General features: G+C 33.2%; 2 protein-coding genes across 2 annotated transcripts; both read left to right on the forward strand.

Moving 5' to 3' along the window:
- Nucleotides 1-5,513: 5,513 nt before the first annotated feature.
- Nucleotides 5,514-5,956, forward strand: Dad1 (dolichyl-diphosphooligosaccharide--protein glycosyltransferase subunit). Its single transcript, XM_075312479.1, has one exon. It carries the CDS (start codon nt 5,589-5,591, stop codon nt 5,925-5,927), a length of 339 nt encoding a protein of 112 aa, XP_075168594.1. The 5' UTR covers nt 5,514-5,588; the 3' UTR covers nt 5,928-5,956.
- Nucleotides 5,957-6,295: 339 nt separating this feature from the next.
- Nucleotides 6,296-7,062, forward strand: LOC142238997 (U3 small nucleolar ribonucleoprotein IMP3). Its single transcript, XM_075310760.1, has 3 exons — nt 6,296-6,475; nt 6,539-6,750; nt 6,817-7,062. The coding sequence occupies exons 1-3, from the start codon at nt 6,339-6,341 to the stop codon at nt 7,011-7,013; spliced, it is 546 nt and encodes a 181-aa protein (XP_075166875.1). The 5' UTR covers nt 6,296-6,338; the 3' UTR covers nt 7,014-7,062.
- Nucleotides 7,063-21,476: the final 14,414 nt, after the last annotated feature.

Here is a 21,476-nt window from a genome sequence, read left to right on the forward strand (position 1 = left end):
TATCTTTTAATATACAAGGGGAAAAGGGAAAATATAAAAATTTTCATTTCCAAAGGGAATATTAACAATTTAATTTGGGAAATTTTTACATTTTATTTCTATAAAAAAGTTTTGCCAAAACTTCATGTCTGTAGGATTTTTTTTTGTTTTTAATTTTATTTCTATAGGAAATTTTCTCAAAATTTCATTTCTATAGCAAATTTTTGACAAAATTTCATTTCTGTAGGAAATTTTGACAAAAATTTATTTCTATAAGAAATTTTGACAAAATTTCATTTCTAACACACATAAAAATTTTTTCAGATTCAATCACAAAATTAATTGATCCAATTGATTTTTTAAAATGTCTTCAATCACGAAAATGATAGTATCAATCACAGTTTTAATTGAGAATCAAAAAAACACTTGATTAAAAAATTAATTGATTTCATTAGAAAATTTCAATTAATTTTTTAATCGATACAATTAAATTTTTAATTGATGTTGATTGAAAACTTCAATTAACTTTTTAATTAAAAACGAAACTACAGTGCACTCGCGGTAACGTGAACAAGCTTTTTCTTACACTAGGTTAGGTTAGGTTAGGTGGCAGCCCGATGTATCAGGCTCACTTAAACTAGTCAGTCCATTGTGATACCAAATTGGTGAACTTCTCTCTTATCACTGAGTGCTGCCCGATTCCATGTTAAGCTCAATGACAAGGGACCTCCTTTTTATAGCCGAGTCCGAACGGCTTTCCACATTGCAGTGAAACTACTTAGAGAAGCTTTGAAACCCTCAGAAATGTCACCAGCATTACTGAGGTGGGTAATCCACCGCTGAAAAACTTTTTGGTGTTCGGTCGAAGCAGGAATCGAACCCACGACCTTATGTATGCAAGGCGGGCATGCTAACCATTGCACCACGGTGGCTCCCGGGGACTTATCAGCCAACCTGTTATGAAATGCTACAATTAGTAATTAAAAAAATATTTCCCGACATCTTCTACATTTTTTCAATACGATTATTATGACTGGAATATTCCCTGCGAATTGGAAGCTGGCTAAGGTATTTCCTCTACGAAAAAAAGGGTACTTCTGGCAAGGAATGCTCAGACTTTAGACCGATTTGTGTCCTACCTGCTTTGTCTAAGGCGTTTGAGATAATTCTGTGTGCATATCTTGAATCACATTCCTTGGTGGACAGCTGCCAATCTGGCTTTAGGAGCCACCATAGCACAACTTCATTGATGATTCATGTCACGGACAATATAAGACGATCTTTAGACCGTAGGAATCCGGGTATACTTGCAATATTAGATCTAAGTAAGGCGTTTAATTCTGTTGACCACACTATTCTCTTAAATAAGCTTTTTTCTCTGTTCCGTTTTTCGCACTATTCATGTGTGTTAATTCGTTCTTTCTTGTCGGATCGATCGCAGTTTGTCATATCTAACGGTCGATCATCTGGGACTCATGCAATACACTATGGTGTCCCGCAAGGTTCCATTCTAGGTCCGTTGCTTTTTATGTTATATGTCAATGACATTTGCGAATGAGTTCATTTTTCTGAGCTTGGGATCTATGCGGATGACATCCAATTATATAATTCTTCGAATTATTCTTTGGGTAATTGCATTCGGGAACTTGACGACGATATTGGGCGTATTTCTGTGTGGTGTTACGAGAATAATATCTGCTTAAATGTGCGGAAAACTAATTGTGTTTTGTTTCATGGGGCGCGCGATCACTCTGCAAGTATTACGGTACAGAATTCTGTTGTACCTTGTTCTACTTCCGTTTCCTGTTTAGGATTTGAGATTGATTCCGGACTGAGTTTCACGGGTCATATTTCCTCTGTCTGCTCAAAAGTGAATCTGACTCTAAGGAAATTATATAGTATTGATGTAATTCTACCGATTGATGTACGACACAGACTAGCTCAGGCCCTACTCATGCCGAATATTGTGTATGGACTGGAGGTTTATTCAGGTACTAATGCATCGAACTTACGTAAATTACATTCTTGTTTTCATGGTATTTTAAGATACGTTTATGGCTCACATGCGCGTGATAACTACGACTTCTATTCTTTTCAGTTTTTGGGTTGTTCATTTGACAACTTTTTAAACTTGAGATGCTTGTATTTTTTCTTCTGTGTGGTGAAATTTGGTTCACCACTGTATTTGATGGAGTCAATAACGTTTTTGAATACGACTAGAAATACACAGGTGCTGTTGGATCATTTTCACCATCTTGTCTTTGAGAGATCGTTTTCTGTACGTGTAGCCAGGTTATGGAACTCGCTACCTCACCACCTTAAAAATTTCTCTATTACTCCTTTTACATTTAAAAAGAATTTGTTAAATTATTTATCTACTCTATAATGCAAATATTTATCATCTCACTGACAATTTCAAACTCAATGCGTTTTAATTTCTTGTTTGCTATGTATAAAGGGTTGTGCGTTAGGATTTTAATTTTAAGTTTTTTTTTAGTTTCGTTTTAATTATAAGGTTAAGTTTTTATTTGGAATACTAGAGCTCTATTGATTGAATTTCTATCAACATGTTGTCCAGAAGGGCGTTGGTTGATTAAATAAATAAATAAATATTCACTGCTGCGATTATTTATGGCACTGTACCACTTTGAATTTCACGTTTTTCGATAAATTAGTCACAATACGTCACTTTATCAAAATTCAATCTGCCAACATCGGCGCGACTTGCACTGATGAGATGTTCTGGATAGCCCATACAAATGTTGCATCCAGTGCAAAAAGAAAACAGCCCTAAATTTGACGTTAAAAGCAGATTCACAATGCCAAATACAATTTCAAATACACTTACGGAATTTTTTAGTGATCTAGTTTGGCTTTTTTCGTGAATTTTAATTATTAATTTAAATTGCCTTATAATTCCATACTCGCTGATATTTTTCCGATCTCTTTTTTTCATTTTTTTTTTTTCATGAAATTAAATTAAGTTTTTAATAGTACTAATAACAAAAATAAAAGACTATCACGCTAGAACGTGTAAAATTCCCAAATATGGCTATTTTTTGTTCGCTGAAGTTCGCGAATGGTTTTAATTAGTTCACGTTACCGGGAGTGCACTGGATTTTTATTCGCTTTACTATATTTCAATCACTTTCTATAACTTTTTTAATCCTTTTTACCCCCATTTTCATGAAACTCCATTAGTGCTACGTTAGCTAACGAACTTTTAAACCGTGATATGTACATATCTGTCATCTTGCTTATATATTTCATATGCCAGTTAGAAACTTAACTGCTGAAAATTTTCAGTTAAAGTTAACAGGAGAGAAGATATTTGCAATTTTCTTTCTGTTAACTGGCAGTTAAAGCCTAACGGAGCTACATGAAAATGGCCGTTAATTTGATTCAAAAATGTATAGTTTCAAAAAAAAAAAATAAGTAAGAATCTTGTCAAAAATTGTTTAACTGTCTTACTCTTCCGAGTTTGATCAAAAAGTTCATTTCTATAGGAAGATTTAACAAAATTTCATTTCTATATGACAACTTTTCATTTCTATAGGAAATTTCCTCAAAATTTCATTTCTATAGGAAATTTTTACAAAATGTCATTTCTATACGCAATTTAGACAAAATTGCATATCTTTGAAAATTTTGAAAAAATTTTTATAGGAAATTTAGACAAACTTCCATTTCTTTGAAAATTTTGAAAAAAATTCTTTTCTATACCAAATTTTGACAAAATTTCATTTCTTTAGGAGATTTTTCTTAAAATTTCATTTCTATGGGGATTTTTCTTAAAATTCCATTTCAAAAGGAAATTTTCTCAAAATTTCTACTGAAAATTTTGACAAAATTTCATTTCTATAGGACATTTGTGATAAAATTGCATAGGAAATTTTGTCAAAATTTCATTTTTACAGGAAGTTTTGCCAAATTTAATTTTTATAGAAAATTTTGTCAATATTCCATTTCTATAGGAAATTTTGTCAAAAATACATTTCCATAGAAAGTTTCCACAAATTTTCATTTCTGTAGGAATTTTTAACAAAATTTCATTTCTATAGGAAATTTTTACAAAATCTCATTGCAGTAGAAAATTTTGCAAAAATTTGTTTTCCATAAGAAATTTTGCCAAGATTTCATTTCTATGGGAAATTTTCTCAAAATTCCATCTATAAAAATTGTTCTCAAAATTCCATTTCTATAGGAATATTTTTTATCCTATGCAGAAATTTTGTCAAAATTTCATTTTTGTAGGAAATTTTGTCAAAATTTCATTTCTATAGGAAATTTTGTCAATTTCATTTCTATAGGAAATTTTGTCAATTTCTATAGGAAACTTTGTCAAAAATACATTTCCATAGAAAGTTTCCTCAAAATTTCAATTCTATTGGAAATTTTGACAAAATTTCATTTCTGTAGAAAATTTTGTAAAAATAAATATGTAATAAGAAATTTTGCCAAGCAACTGCTAAAGTTCTTCCTAAAATATCAGAACCAGTGCCCACTTTTGTATTCACACATTTAAAAAAATTTAAAACCATTTTCGTCACTTTTAGACAAAAAAAATATCTGCCTTGCCTTCATGTTGAAACTGATTTAAGGCGTACTTTATCAGTAATAGTACCAAATATTAAAAATCTACATAATGAAAGGAACAATTGCCAAATTTCCCACTAATTGATAAACTTTTTTTATATTGATATTCACTAACATTTTTATTTTTAATTATTTAATTAATTATTGTCAATCATATTTTCAGCCTTTGTTGATATTTATTTCTGTTTGCTTGGGTAAACGAAATTTGTTGGGAAGTTGTGGTATAGATCATACATAAGTAACAAACAGATGACCTCTCTCTCTCTCTGCAAAAATGTTTCAGTTTCCAAAATTAATTATTTGACATTTCGTTTTTAGGTGAGTACTATGTTCGAGTTTTTCACCAAAACACTAAATTAAAAGTGTAAAAATATATATGAAGACGATAACATTTTTATTTTCTCTTCAAATTATGGATGGAAAAGATCCAATGTATTGATTGCGAATCATTTAATATTTCAAAATTAATTCATTAAATTCATTAAATGAAAATAAGCTGGTTTTCAGCTTGAAAACTGAACATAGTACTCAGCTTTTCGCAGAGAAAATTTCCCCGAAATTAAATTTTGTATATTCGCGGTTTTGGTTGCAATTTCTTTGGGCAAATATAAACTTTTGAAGATTTTATTAGATTATATATCATTTGGTGTATCAAAATTTTCAAATTGTAGATTAAATAGGAAAATAAAATCTCAGAGAGAATTTGAAATTCTTCATTTTGGGAACTGTCAATCCGCGTTTGACATCGATGGGTCATCTATTATATAGTTATCTTAGATATCTAAATAACATAACATAGATAAATTATCTATGGTATAGATGCTAACGCGCTGACGAATCAATTTAGCGTTCAAGATTACATCGTGTTAAGGTGATTGTATATTTTTAATATGGCAATGTAACTCTAAATACATAAACCAGCGGTGTGGCAACAATAAGTTGTTAGTTTTACATTAGTATTGGATTCGCCTCCAAGTGACGTGTATTATTCTTTGAAAGAAATATCTAAAATTATGGCCGAAATGGAAGCAGTTGTAAAGAAATTCTGTTCGGAATATGTCAACAAAACACCCAGGAAGCTGAAATTGGTTGACATCTACTTGGGATATATCATGCTCACTGGCATAATACAATTTGTTTATTGCTGTTTGGTTGGAACATTCCCCTTCAACTCATTTCTATCGGGATTCATAAGCACTGTATGTTGTTTTGTGTTGGGTGTATGCCTCCGGTTACAAGCCAATCCCCAAAATAAGGCCATATTCGCAGGAATATCTCCGGAACGTGGATTTGCTGATTTTATATTTGCTCATGTTATACTGCATTTGGTTGTAATGAATTTCATTGGTTAATAAAACGATGGCTATGAAGACAGTACAAATTTTGGTTTATATGCCATGCCGGCTTTTTGTTTCCACCACCTTCGAAGAAGGTTTCATTTATTTTCGATCGATTAGGGTTGTGATTGGATTGTTTTCTTAATATTAAAGATATTGCAAAGCAGATGGAATTTATATATAAAATTTTTGGAAATTAGTTTATCCTAAGTGTTCTTTTATTTTAATTAATTTCCTATTACCACTATAAAATGAATCTAATATGTCATAGAAATACGCTGTACGCCCTACATTAGCGACTCATTTGTCATTTTCCGTAATAGTTGCCACATTTCACGAAAGTGCTGTGTGATATTTAGCAAAGTATGGTAATACCATACCACATTCACGTTGTTTTTATTTACCAACAGCCAGTAATCTATCGTCATGGTTCGTAAATTAAAATATCATGAAAAGAAACTCCTGAAAAAGGTCGATTTTATAACTTGGAAAGTAGATAACGAAGGCAAAGAAAATGCTGTTCTACGTCGCTATCACATTCGTAAGAGGGACGACTATACAAAGTGAGTTGATGGCGGTTAACATGAGGTTACCAAATTCTATAGAATTTTTTCATTCTTCATCAGGTATAACAAATTATCCCGTCATATACGAGAATTGGTAGAGAAAATAGCTAAATTAGAGAAGAGTGACCAATTCAAATCGGATGCTTCATTTATGCTATTGGAAAAGCTATATGGTATGGGCCTGATCAATGAAAAACATGATTTGGAAGTGGCAAGTAGAGTGTCAGCTAGTTGCTTTTGTAGGCGACGTTTACCTGTGGTTATGGTAAAAAGTAAGTTGTACTTTTGACAACATGTTCAGAATATTGGAATTATAATCTATTTTATTTTCTATACAGATAAACTATCCCAAAATATCAAAAACGCCACTGATTTAATAGAGGCTGGTCATGTACGTGTTGGTACTGAAATGGTTAAAGATCCCGCATTTCTAGTTTCCCGCAATTTAGAAGACTTTGTTACCTGGGTGGATGGATCTAAAATTAAGGAACATGTTTTGTCATACAATGATTTACGCGATGATTTTCAGTTTTAAGCATCATCTTAGTTATAAGAAAAATAAAACAAACACACAAATCTTCGAAGCAATGTCAAGATATCAAGTAAGAATTGAAATGTAAGTATTGTTTTGCGAGAAATTTATACCATAATTGGAATTTTGGAAACTTTGTATGCTTCTATGAGGAATATGAAAAGCAGAGCAAAAAGATTCTGCGATGCTCTTTTGATTGTCTGTTGAAGTGGACTAACGTTCTGAAATTAGAATGAAGAAAGGGATTTAAAAAAGCCCTGGGGTAACCCTTAAGTTGACTTCGCTCCGGCTTTAATATAGTCTACCGTCGTGACTGCTTGGGTTGTGTGGATTTTTATTTAAACTGAATTAATGAAAGGGAATGAATGTTAGTTCGGTTTCCCCATTAGAGCTTCCATTTTTATGTAGTCCTCATACAGCCCTATAAACCGTTTGCTCATTTTGAACCGATTCAGATGAAATTTGATATCAGTTTTTTGCTTACATCCAAACAAACAGATGTGTCGCAAATGCTAGGTATTGATCCCTTCTTCAACAGACAACGACTGCTTCCATACCTAACTTTGATTTAATTGTTGACTTGTTTTGAGTGTTACACACAATCTTCAATCACAGAAATGATAGTATCAATTAAAAAATTAATTGAAAGTAAATTAAAAAATTAACTGATTCAATTAAAAAATTAATTGATACTCTAAATTTGTATACCCTTCACCACTACTATGGTACAGGGTATAATAAGTTTATGCATTTGTATGTAACGCCAAGAAGGAAAAGTCTGAGACCCATCGTTTAGTATACCGATCGTCTTAGAATTAAATTCTGGGTCCATTTAGCGATGTCCGTTTGTCTGTCTGTTCGTCCGTCTGTCTGTATATGTAATTTTGTGTGCAAAGTACAGCTCACAGTTTAAGTCTGATCGTCCTCAAATTTGGCACAGAGGTTTACATTGGCTCAAAGACAATCGCTATTGATTTTTTTATTTTCTCAAATTTTCGGGAAGCCAAATATTTTGGGGCTTTCGAAAGATATGCAAAATATCAGCCAAATCGGTTCAGATTTAGATATAGCTCCCATATATATCATTCGTCGGATTTGAACTTATATGGCCTCAAAAGCCACAGTTTTGCCCTGATTTTCTTCAAATTTTGCACAAGGAGTACGTTTAATAGTATTGTTAATTGTGCTGAATTTAGTTAAAATCGGTTCAGATTTTGATATAGCTCCCATATATATCTTTCGTCCGATTTTAACTTATATGGCCTCAAAAACCAGAGTTTTGCCCTGAGTTGATTCAAATTTTGCATAAGTAAAAGTAATAGCCTCAACTTTAATTTCTTAACACCGTCATAAAGTCGGCGTATAGCAACATCTTTATATTGTTGTCACTTGCAGTATCCAACGCAAAAGCAAAATATTTCAAAAATAAATTTGTATTCTTGCATTGGGTGAGAATAATTGATGCACAATCATACATTATACTGTAAAAGTAGTTACCAACACATCAACAATCTGACTCTCTGAGAGTAATTAAAAGCAAAAAAAAAAATATGTCATCGAATGAGGAGAACCACAAACACATGTTAAGGTAAGTACTATGTTCGCTTTTCGAGTTGAAATTTTCGCGGTTACTTTAATAAAACAGTTCAATATGAAGCAGATAAATTAATTCAATAGATGCGCAGTTTCTTGTTCCCCTAGATTTCGGCAAGACTTTACAGGAATATTTTGGTTTTAATTTATAATTTTGATTATTTCAGGAAAAGTAATCGCGAAAATAAAGTGATTTTCAACTCGAAAACCGAACATAGTACCCACCTTTAGCTGAAATCAATCGCTCAAGTAATGCTTTACACCAGTGCTGCCGCTACTACTTCAATCGAAGTATTTTGCTTCATTTTCACAAAAATTTACTTCGTCACTCCTTCTTCCAAAAATCTGCTTCACTTTTTGTTCTGCTTCAAATTTTTAAATTTTCCCCCATATAACCTAATTGTTTTTCGTATTCCTTTAATTACGATGAACATAGCGGTTTTAATCATTGAATTATTAACCGATGTGGACCAATTTTTGCATAGTTGTTAGAGACCATATACTTACACCATGTACCAAATTAAAGCCGGATCGAATGAAATTTGGTTCTCTTAGAGGCTCCGCAAGCCAAATGGGGGGATCAGTTTATATGGGGGCTATATATAATTATGGACCGATGTGGACCAATTTTTGCATGCTTGTTAGAGATCATATGCTGAAACCATGTACCAAATTTCAGCTGGATCGGATGAAATTTGCTTCTCTTAGAGTCCCCGCAATCCAAATTTGGGGGTCCGTTTATATGGGAACTATACGTAAAAGTATGGCCCATTTGCAATACCATCCGACCTACATCAATAACAACTACTTGTGCCAAGTTTCAAGTCGATAGCTTCTTTCGTTCGGAAGTTAGCGTGTTTTCAACAGACGGGCGGACGGACGGACATGCTTATGGGGTCTTAGGGAAATATTTCGCTACTTCAATTTTATTCGATCTACTCCACTTTTTTCCAAAATTTACTTCACTCAATTTTTCACTAGCGGCAGCACTGCTTTACACGAAGAAATAATTGAGAAGTTAACAGGATCAGCCAAGCGTGAGAGAGATGAGCAATCGCTGAATGAGAATTTCAAAAAAACCCCGCGCTTGTCTAAAGAGGGGAGCACTTCTACTGTGCTGCAACACATCGAGCAGAGCCTGAAGCAGCAGTCGATGCAGATGGAGAAGGCCTTTGCACAAATAGAAGAGAAATTCTCCCATATATTTAAGAGACTTGAAGATATTGAAAGTAAACTCTTAAACTCATTAAACTCTCGTATACAGCAAGTAGAAAGTGATGTCAATATCATATGCGAGAAGGTAAACAAAATTGAAGAAAGCATAGACAGTATCCATAACCGAGTATCTAAAACTGAGGAAACTGGTTATGGTGACATACATAAAATCTTACAAGACCTTCAAAATCTTAAACAGCAGACTAAGCGGCAAGATAATTTAGCTGTTTCCTGTGATCTAAGGATAAATGGCATACCCTACAATAAAAATGAAAGGTTGGATAAAATTTTTGGTGGTATTTGTAATGCTTTACATATATCCACCCCACTATACAAAACAATATACCGCGTTAAATCCAAGAACACCTTCAGTCCCGATGGCACAATTATTATACAATTCATCACTCCGTTTCTCAAGAACTCTATTTTAAAATCATTTAACCAGTATAGAAAAATTACCAAATCAAACATCTGTCTTCATCACATAGGCTTTGATTCTGACAAGCCCATATATATTAATGAAAATCTCACTAAGGAGAACTTTAAGATTTTGAAAGCAGCCATTGGTATGAAAAAACAAAAGTTATTGACTTCGGCTTTTTCTCGTCGAGGTCTTATATATGTAAGATCAGATGCAAACAATGAAACCATATTAATAAATAGCATAACTGAATTAAATCAGTTTTTTCGATCTGATAATGAAAATTAAGAAAAACTTTTTTTAGAAAATAATTTTAATATATACCATAGTGAAAATTTTATAATATTATATCTATTCATATCACCCTTGAATATTTCTGCGTTGCTAATTATCGTTAATGTCCGTCTTAAATAGTACAATTGGTTCCATAGACGGAGTTCAAACCTTACTACGGTGCTCTGCAAGCAAAAAAATGGTCTAAGCATATCTCACATCAATGTCCAGAGTTTGACCAATAAAATTGACGAATTCAGGTATATATTTGAACAGTCTAATGTCGATATTATATGTGTATCCGAAACATGGTACAAACCCTCCACGACTAATAATATTATCACTATGCATGATTACAACGTCATTCGAAATGACAGAGCTACGGTTGGCGGAGGAGTTGCAATATATGTAAAGAAGTCTTTTTCATTTAATGTGGTTTATAAATCGAGTCAGAATGATGAAGTGGAATCTCTTTTTATCGAAATTGCAATAAATTCCCACAAAATTTTAGTCGGTTGTATATACCGACCCAATAAAAACATCTCGCCTGAAGCACTTGTAACAACACTCACCGAAATCACGGTTAACTATGACGAAATTATCATTGCCGGTGACTTGAATAGCAATGTTTTATGTGATACTAGATTAACGGAAACATTTGAATCGATTGGTCCTCACACAGTCAACATGACCCTACCCACACATTTTACTAGCTCATCACAAAGCTTACTTGACATATTTCTGGTCGATAGTCTCACTAAGATGCTACTTTACGAACAATTGACTGTACCATGTTTCTCTAGACATGATTTGATTTTCATGATTTACGAATCCCGACGGCCACTGGAAGAAGAACAACAAAAATTTTACAATTTTTCTAAAACTAATTTCACCAAACTTTCACAGGAACTTGAAAATATAAATTGGGATTCAATTTTCTACATACCATCAGCCGAAGATCAACTCGTTTTTCTTAATCAAAATTTTGAATACCTATTAAACAGCGCTGTTCCACTGCAAATGCCACGCAAAAAACGACCGGATAGAAGTCTTTGGAACTCTCTCCCTCCCGTTATTCAACGCATAAGCAACGCAGATAACTTCAAAAAATCACTATTTAATCATTTTGGTACTTAATTTTCTTTTTGCTATCATATTTTGTTTCTTATTATATGTATTAATTTTAAATTTTAATCTAATTGTTAAATATTGTTACATTTCTTATTTCCTTTAAAATTGTTACCTAGTCATCACTAGTATTAACCCTATTTCATTTAGTTATGTTTTTTTTTATTTAATTTTTTTTTATTCCTAAACAATCTATGTAACATCTGAAATATTTTATGTCACATACTATAATTATAAGATTATAAATCTTGTTGTATGTGAGGCAATAAATAAACTAAACTAAACTATAGTATCGTTAAGTGTGCCAAATTTGGTTGAAATCGGTTCAGATTAAGATATAGCTCCCATATATATCTTTCAAAATTATTCTCCCATTTACGTTTTATGCTGAGATAGCAGGATTATTATTCTAACTATGCATGACAAATTTGGTCAAAATCGGTTCATATTTAGATATAGCTCCCATATATATGTACGCCAGAGTAGGGGAAATATGGTAGAATGTTTCATATTTTAGACCCATTTTCAATGGGAGTTTCCTCCAATTGACTCGATAGTTTCCACAGAGAATATATTTAATATGCTATTTAAGAGTGTCATCTTAATCTAATATGGCCAAAATACCCACATTTTACACAAAATTCTGTGATGATTTCCCCATATCGTAGTCATATTCTACACACTGTAATGCCAAACTTTTCACAGAAAGGTCGAATTTTAAATAAGGCTCCGACTTGTGGAAATATCACCCGAATTGGCCAAATAATATATCACAACCCACATTGACCACATATCTTGGCGAGATTTGACCAATATCCTTGTAAAATGCTGAGTAGCAAAAATTTTAAATATTACTCAAATTGTGTTAGCCGATTTAATTCTTAATTCTAGCGATTTTGTAGAAGTACAAAAAACTGTCTCCAAATAGTTTCAGATATAAATATTTGTATATAGGAATATAAATTTAATAATAACTCCCAACAAATTTGAAGGAGTTGATATGGTAACACAAATTTTGGTCTACGTAATAGTGAAGGGTATAATATAGTCGGCACCGCCCGACTTTAGACTTTACTTACTTGTTGTGATTGATTTTTGTTTAAATTAAACAAATTGTTGAATCAATTAAATTTTTAATTGAATATTTTTTAAAACTCAATTAAGACTTTAATTGGAAAAATTTTCGTGAAATTTGTTTCTGTGTAATATGGAACACATCGTACCAGATTGGATTCATGAGCCTGCAGGGTCCGCAATTTTCCTCCGATATAAATATCGGGCTGTCACTATACCTATTTATTGATCAATAACTGCTCCCCTTCAAAGTAATTCCCCTGAAGCGTGTTTTTTGGTGTAGCCAAAAATTTGTGTACCGAGTTTTCTTTAATAATCTCAATCCTAAGTAGGTAAAGTGGCAGCCCGATATTTCAGGCTCACTTAGACTATTCAGCCCATTGTGATACCACAGTGGTGGTATGTCTCCCCGATTCTATGTTAAGCTCAATAACAAGGGACCTTCTTTTTATAGCCGAGTCGGAACGGCGTTTCACATGGCAGTGAATCCACTTAGAAAAGATTTGAAACTCTCAGAAATGTCACCAGCATTACTATGGTGGGATCACTCCGCTGAAAAACTTTTTGGTGTTTGGTCGAAACTGGGTTTAAACCCACGGCCCTATGTATGCAAGGCGGTCATGCTAACCATTGTATCACGGTGACGCCCATTTCCCATCTTAATCGTAGAAAAATATTTTGCTTTCATTAGTGTCTTTTTTGTTTTGGGTAGAGGAAAAAAGTAGTCTGAATCGTTGTTAATGACGTCCAGGCGACTTTATTTTTGCTGAATATGTAAAAAGGTTGGAACAATCTTTGCTGACGCACGTTTCATGCCCAACACATAACACATCCTTAAAAATTACTTGGCAATGTGCCACTAATGCTTGATATGCTACTAACGTCGAATTGCCACTAATGTCGATGTGTCTCCAATATCGAATAGATACTAATGTTGGTGTGCAACTAATTTCGGGTTGTCACTAATGTCTGCAAACTCTCCGACATTGATTCGACGATAATCTAAAATCATTTTCTTCAATGGTTCCATGTTTTCACTGGTTGTTGACGATCTCGGGTTATCAGGACGAGCTTCGTCATTGTTAGTTCAGCCTCACTTATTCTATTCAGTCCAATGGGAGACCGCAGTGGTGAATTTCTCTCTTATCACTGAGTGTTGCCTGATTTTTTTATAGCCGAATCCGAACGGCATTTCACATTGCGGTGAAACCACTTAGTGAAACTTTGAAATCCTCAGAAATGTCATCAGCATTACTGAGGGGGGATAATCCACCGCTAAAAAATGTGTCCATCAATGTACGGTCCAAGAGGGTTTAGTTGGTTAAATAAATGTTTGAATTTGAAAAACCGTTGGGTGTTCGGTCGAAACGGGCATGCTAATCATTGTACCACGATGACTGCAAACTTCAAATGACCTTGATCATATCATTTAATTTTTTACACAAAACAAAATACAGTAAGCCGATTCACAGATTTGACTTCTTAACTTCTTATAGATGAATTCTAAGAATCATTCAAAAATTAGTTCATAATACCTAATTAACGTATCGAGCCTAATGTGAATGGGCTATAACGGCTGATAGTTATCTATAGCCCCCATATAAACTGATTCCAAAATATAATATGACCGTCCTGGCGACGCATTTTTCATTCGATCAGCTTAATAACCTCGAACAACATTTCACTTCTTTAGCTTTCTAGAGGAGTAACTTTTATCTGAACCGGTTAAAATTTAGTGTATGACGATAGTATTCATTAATTAAAAGCTTCACGAAAATCATGCGTTTTGCAAATTTGGACAGAATAGGCCATGTTGAAGCTTTTTATACCCTCCACCATAGGATGGGGGGTATATTAACTTTGTCATTCCGTTTGTAACACATCGAAATATTGCTCTAAGACCCCATAAAGTATACATATTCTGGGTCGTGGTGAAATTCTGAGTCGATCTGAGCATGTCCGTTCGTCCGTCTGTTGAAATCACGCTAACTTTCGAACGAAACAAGCTATAGACTTGAAACTTGGCACAAGTAGTTTTTATTGATGTAGGTCGGATGGTATTGCAAATGGGCCATATCGGTCCACTTTTACGTATAGCCCCCATATAAACGGACCCCCAAATTTGGCTTGTGGCTCCTCTAAGAGAAGCAAATTTCATCCGATCCGGGTGAAATTTGGTACATGGTGTTAGTATATGGTCTCTAACAACCATGCAAAAATTGGTTCACATCGGTCCATAATTATATATAGCCCCCATATAGACCGATCCCCTGATTTAGCTTGCGGAGCCTCTAAGAGAAGCAAATTTCATCCAATCCGGCTGAAATTTGGTACATGGTGTTAGTATATGGTCTCTAATGACCATGCAAAAATTGGTCCACATCGGTCCATAATTATATATAGCCCCCATATAAACCGATCACCAGATTTGACCTCCGGAGCCTCGTGGAAGACCAAAATTCATCTGATTCAGTTGAAATTTGGTACGTGGTGTTAATATATGCCTTAAACACCCATGCAAAATTGGTCGAAATCGGTCCATAATTATATATAGGCCCCATATAAACCGATCCCCAGATTTGACCTCCGGAGCCCCTTGGAAGAGCAAAATTCATCCGATTCGGTTGAAATTTGGTACATGATGTTAGTATATGGTATCCAACAACCATTCAGGAATTGGTTCATATCAGTCCATAATTATATATAGCTCCCATATAAACCGATCCCCAGATTTGACCTCCGGTGCCTTTTGGAGAAGCAAAATTCATCCGATCTGGGTGAAATTTGGTACGTGGTGGTAGTATATGATATTTAACAACCATGCCAAAAGTGCTCCATATCAGTCCATAATCATATAAAGCCCCCATATAAACCGATCCCGAGATTTGGTTTTGAAGTCTCTTGAAGGAGCAAATTTCATCCGAGTCAGTTGAAATTTGGTACATTGTGCTAGTATATGACCGTTAACAACCATGTCTAACTAGGTCCATATCGGTCTATAGTTATATATAGCCCTCAGTAAATTGATTCCCAATCACACAAAAATTGGTCCATATCAAGTTCATAATTGTATATAGCCCCCATATAAGCGACCCCCCATATTTCAATTCTGGCTCTCTACGTATCGTGCAAAAAGTCCATATCGATTCGTAATTATTTGTAGACTTCCTTTACATAACTTTGATATACACCACGTATGGACTAACTCACAATTTAGATAACGATGTTAAGAAGTTTTAATATACCACAACCCAAGTAAGTCGATTGTGGATGACAGTCTTTCATAGAAGTTTCTAGGTGGAGGGTACATAAGATTTGGCCTGGCCGAACTTACGGCCGTATATACTTGTTTAAGATATAAGGTTTCCAGCATATCCAGAGAAAGCTTATAGAACGTTCCAGAGACTAATTTTGAGTCTGACCCAATAAACATGTGCTCTGTGGCGGTAGAATTCATTCATTAGCAATTACAATAAAAAATCGTACCAATTTGGCCGCTATCCAGAAAAAAATTTGGAAGTTCTTCCAAAGGCACAACTTTAAAATCACTTCCAGACATTGGCGTAGCTAGGGGGGTGCTGGGGGGGGCTATGCCCCCCCCAGAATAATCAAAGCTACAGTTGATTTATATTTTAATTCAAGCTTTGCGATGTGTTTAATCCAATTAAGATGTGGCAGAGAGAGTATGTTAAGCATATTTTTTAGTATTGATATTTACATTACAACTAAAAACACGTAATAAAAACACTAAAAGGAAACTTGAGACGCACATTTTCAAAAATAGTCAATTTATAACTACGTTGATTAAAATCATAAATCGTCACATGCCCAATTTACCATCTAAAATCGTCAAAATCACGAAAAATCCACAGAGTTGGCACCGCTGCTCTCGACAGTTGCTTCGTTGTATTCTGTTCTCAGAGAATTTTTAAAAACTAATCGAAGATAGACGTTTTATAATATTCAATTTATTTTTTGCCTTATATTTAATTTTTTATTCTTAGTATTTTTTATACACGATGAATATATTAAGTTTATGTTTTGCTTTATGATTTCTAGTCCTGTTTTAAAACACACATTTTAAATAAAATTTAAAAATCATATGTTTGTTGTCTTGAATTAAAAATAAATTACAAACAATATTTTTCAAACACATACTTAAAGCAATGCTTTTATTTTTTGTTATATTAAATAATGGTAAGTTGCTATTTGATTATTTATAGCGGTGTCGTGGAACCGGCTCCCACACACAATAAAATATTTTTTGTCTTCAACCATGAAATTAATTGATCTAATTAATTATACCCTTCACCACTACTGTGGTACAGGGTATAAAAAGTTTGTGCATTTGTATATAACGCCAAGAAATAGTGGTCATAGACCCATCTTTTAGTATACCGATCGGGTAAGAATTAAAATCTGAGTCGATTTAGCGATGTCCGTCTGTCTGTCTGTCTGTGCGTCCGTCTGTCTGTATATGTAATTTTGTGCACAAAGTACAGCTCGCAGTTTAAGTCCGATCGTCCTCAAATTTGGCATAGGGCCGTTTCTTGAGACAGAGACAATTGCTATTGGTTTTGGAAAAAATCGGTTCAGATTTAGATATAGCTGCCATATATAATTATCTACGATGTGGTCATAGTTAGCGTGTTTATCAACCAATTTTCTTGAAATACCGTACATCCAAATATTTAATGAATCTCGCAAATCTTGCAAAATATCAGCCAAATCGGTTCAGATTTAGATATAGCTCCCATATATATCTTTCGTCCGATTTAGACTCATATGACCACAGAGCCCAAAATTTACTACCGATCTTCATGAAATTTTGCACAGAGGGTAGAATTGGCATTCTACCAACACACAAAAAAATATTTTTCTGATTCAATCACGAAATTAATTGATCCAATTAATTTTTTAATTGAAATGTCTTCAATCACGAAAATGATAGTATCAATCACAGTTTTAATTGGGCATAGAAAAAATCCTTGATTAAAAAATTAATTGACGTCATTAGCAATTTTCAATTAATTTTTTAATTGATTCAATTAAAAATTTAATTGATGTTGAATGCAAACCCAAATTAATTTTTTTATTTAAAAAGGTAACTATTTTCAACTACTTTCTGAATTGGCTTAGAGTTTTTATTTTGATTAAGAAATGTTCATCACTTTTTTTAACTGACTTAGTCTTCTGAATTAATTTCTATCAATTAATTTTTTAATTAAAAATTTTAAAATTTTCAATCATTGACTTAATTAACCTAATGTTTCTATCTTGATTAAAAAGTTAATTGTATCAATTAATTTATTAATAGAAAAAACATTCAACTTCAATTAACTTTTTAATTGGAAATATTCTGGTGATATTTTTTTCTGTGAATGCTTGGTACACTTGATTGAAATCGGTTCAAATTTAGATATAGCTCCCATATATATCTTTCGTCCGATTTGAACTTATATGGCCACAAAAGCCAGAGATTTGCCGTGATTTGCTTCAAATTTTGCACAAGGGGTACGTTTAATTGTATCGTTAAGTGTGTCAAATTTTGTTAAAATCGGCTCAGATTTAGATATAGCTCCCATATATATCTTTCGTCCGATTGGACTTATATGGCCTCAAAATCCAGGGTTTTGCCGTGATTTGCTTCAAATTTCGCACAAGGAGTACGTTTAGTAGTATAGGTAATTGTGGCAAATTTGGTTGAAATCGATTCAGATTTAGATATGGCTCCCATATATATCTCCCGTCCGATTTGCACTCATATGACCAGGGGGGCCAAAGTTATACTCCCATTTACGTGAAATTTCGCATAGATAGCAGAATTATTATTCTAACTATACATGTCAAATTTATTCAAAATCGGTTCAGATTGTATATAGCTGCCATATATACGTACACCAGAGTTGGGGAAATATGGTCGACTGTTTCATATTTTAGACCCATTTTCAATGGGATTTTCCTCAAATTGACTGGATAGTTTCCACAGAGAATACAAATATGGCCAAAATTCTCAATGTTTACACAAAATTCTGTGATGATTTCCCCATATCCTACACACTGCAATGCCAAAATTTCCACAGAACGGATGAGATTTAAATAAGGCTCCAAGTCGCCCTACACATATCTTGGCGAGATATACACGCAGAGAAGGAATATGATCACCTTAAACATGTTTCAAGAGCAAAATGTTATTTTTGTATGGTGACCATGTAACATGTTTGTCACTAAAATGTTATTTTTTCGTCAAATATAACCTGCTTGCCGAAATCAGATACATGATTTCCGAGGAAATAACATGGTTGCGAAAACCATGTTACATGGTCACCACCCAAAAATAACATTTTGCTCTTAAAACATGTTTGAGGTGATCATATTCCTTCTCTGGGTGTAACCAATATCCTTATAAAATCGCCACTGCTGAATAGCAAAAATTGTAAATATTACTCTAATTGTCCTATATCTCGAATACATATGTATCGCCTGAAAAATTAAAAATTTCTTTTGTACAATTGCATTAAAATTTCTCTCGCTTCACACCAACAATTTTTTTTCTGATTCAATCACCAAATTAATTGATCCAATTAATTTTTTAATTGAAATGTCTTCAATCACGAAAATGATAGTATCAATCACAGTTTTAATTGGGCATAGAAAAAATTCTTGATTAAAAAATTAATTGATTTTTTCAGCAAATTTCAATTAATTTTTTAATTGATTCAATTAAAAATTTAATTGATGTTGATTGCAAAACTCAATTAATTTATTAATTAAAAAAGGTAACTACTTGTAATTACTTTCTGAATTGGCTTAAGGCCTGATTATGCATCTAAAAATGTAGCGTAGCCGTAGCGTAACGGCAACGTATGATTTTTTGGCGATTAGCCTAATTGAAAAAAACGTAGCATATGATCAGATAGCTTATAAACAAACTATCAAAAAGAGGCGCAAAAGGTTGATTTTCTTAAAATTCAAAATGAACTGGAGTGATATAGAAGTGAATCTAAGTCTTTTAAACTTGTGGAGACTATATAGAAAAAATAAAAAATGTAAAACTCGTCGAAAAAGAAGGTGGTCTGTTCGCCCAATCAATAGAGATTGGAATAAAAGTGGTTACCATAAAAAGGTGTTCCAGAATATGAAACTACATGATGGTGAACATTTCTTCAAACATACTCGTATGAGTAAAGAAGGATGTTAGCAAGGATGTTACGTTTTCAATAGCTTTCGGTTGCTTTGTAGCACTCATTGTACTTATTGTAGCCGCCACCATTTTTCCGAACCCAATGATTGGATCCATTTCTTCTTCCCGGTCTCGTTTTTCTTTTGCCTCGCAAAGTTTGTGGAAAGATCCCAAAGCGTCTGCAAATGATTGATCGATATCTACACCCTCTGTTTTGGCACGTTTTCTTTTTGGTGGTTTGTCATACTGTGCAGGCGTGCTTTTTGACGGTTTGTCGTCCTGTGCAGGTGTGCTATGAGATGGAGATGTATAATTTTCTAAAGGGTCAACATCTACGGAAGACTCCATTTCAATTGACTTCTGCGTCTTTGACCAATGGAGTTCGACAAATGTTGCTGGAGTAACGTATCCTGCGTAATAAAAAACAAAAATACACCTTATAGTGTACGTTTTCTTAAAAATTTCTTAAAATTCTTTTCCAGGCTGTTGCTTTTTTTCGGGAAGTCGGTATTCTGCACAGAATTTATTATAAATACATTCATGCGAGTGCACGCATAATATTAACTTCTCTTCATCCATTTTAAACGAACACAGCCCAGTTTTATGTTTTAATTAACTTTATTTTCAATAAATAACTTTTTCCCTCTTGTTTCAATTGATGACGCTAGTTTTTTCGATCAGCTGATACGACAACGACACGCCAACTTTTGTTTTTTCTGAATAATACGACACATCTACGTTGTGGAAAAGTTGGGTAATCGTTTGTATGGGCTGTCGTATAGCAAAAACAATCAGCTGACACGCCTCGCTACGCTTACGTTCCGTTTTTGGATGCATAACCAGGCCTTTAGAGTTTTTATTTCGATTAACAAATGATTGTTTGAAATACATTTTTAATTAAAAATTAAAAAAAAAATAAGCACTTTTTTAACAGAATTAGTCTTTCGAATTTGATTAAAAAGTTAATTGTATCAATTAATTTTTTAATTATAAATTTTAAAATTTTCAATCATTGACTTAATTAACTTAATGTTTCTATCATGATTAAAAAGTTAATTGTATCAATTAATTTATTAATTGAAAAAAATTTCAACTTCAATTAACTTTTTAATTGGAAAAAATTTGGTGATATTTTTTTCTGTGTTCATATTTCCCATATTTTTTACTAACATTGTGTATCATCCCAGGGCGTTAGCCGATTTAAATTTTAATTCTAGAGTTTTTGTAGAAGTACAAAAAATTGTTTCCATTAAAAGTATTTGTATCTGGAAATGCAAACCTTTATATAGCTCCCAGCAAATTTTAAGTAGTTGAGATGGTAACACAAATGTTTGTCTACATAGTGGTGAAGGGTATAATATAGTCGGCTCCGCCCGACTTTAGATTTTACTTACTTGTTTTTAATTGAAATGTATTCAATCAAAAAAAAAAAATGATAGTATCAATCATCAAAGCCAATTAAAAAATTAATTGATACAACTAATTTTTGTGATTGAGTTTTTTTTTGTTTTTGATTGATTTTGCTGCATATTGCCTTTAACACCGCAATAAAATTGAGGATGTATAGTTTTATCAATAG

The sequence above is a fragment of the Haematobia irritans genome, chromosome 5, assembly GCF_050003625.1.
Source record: "Haematobia irritans isolate KBUSLIRL chromosome 5, ASM5000362v1, whole genome shotgun sequence".
In the NCBI taxonomy this organism is placed as follows: Eukaryota; Metazoa; Arthropoda; class Insecta; order Diptera; family Muscidae; genus Haematobia; species Haematobia irritans.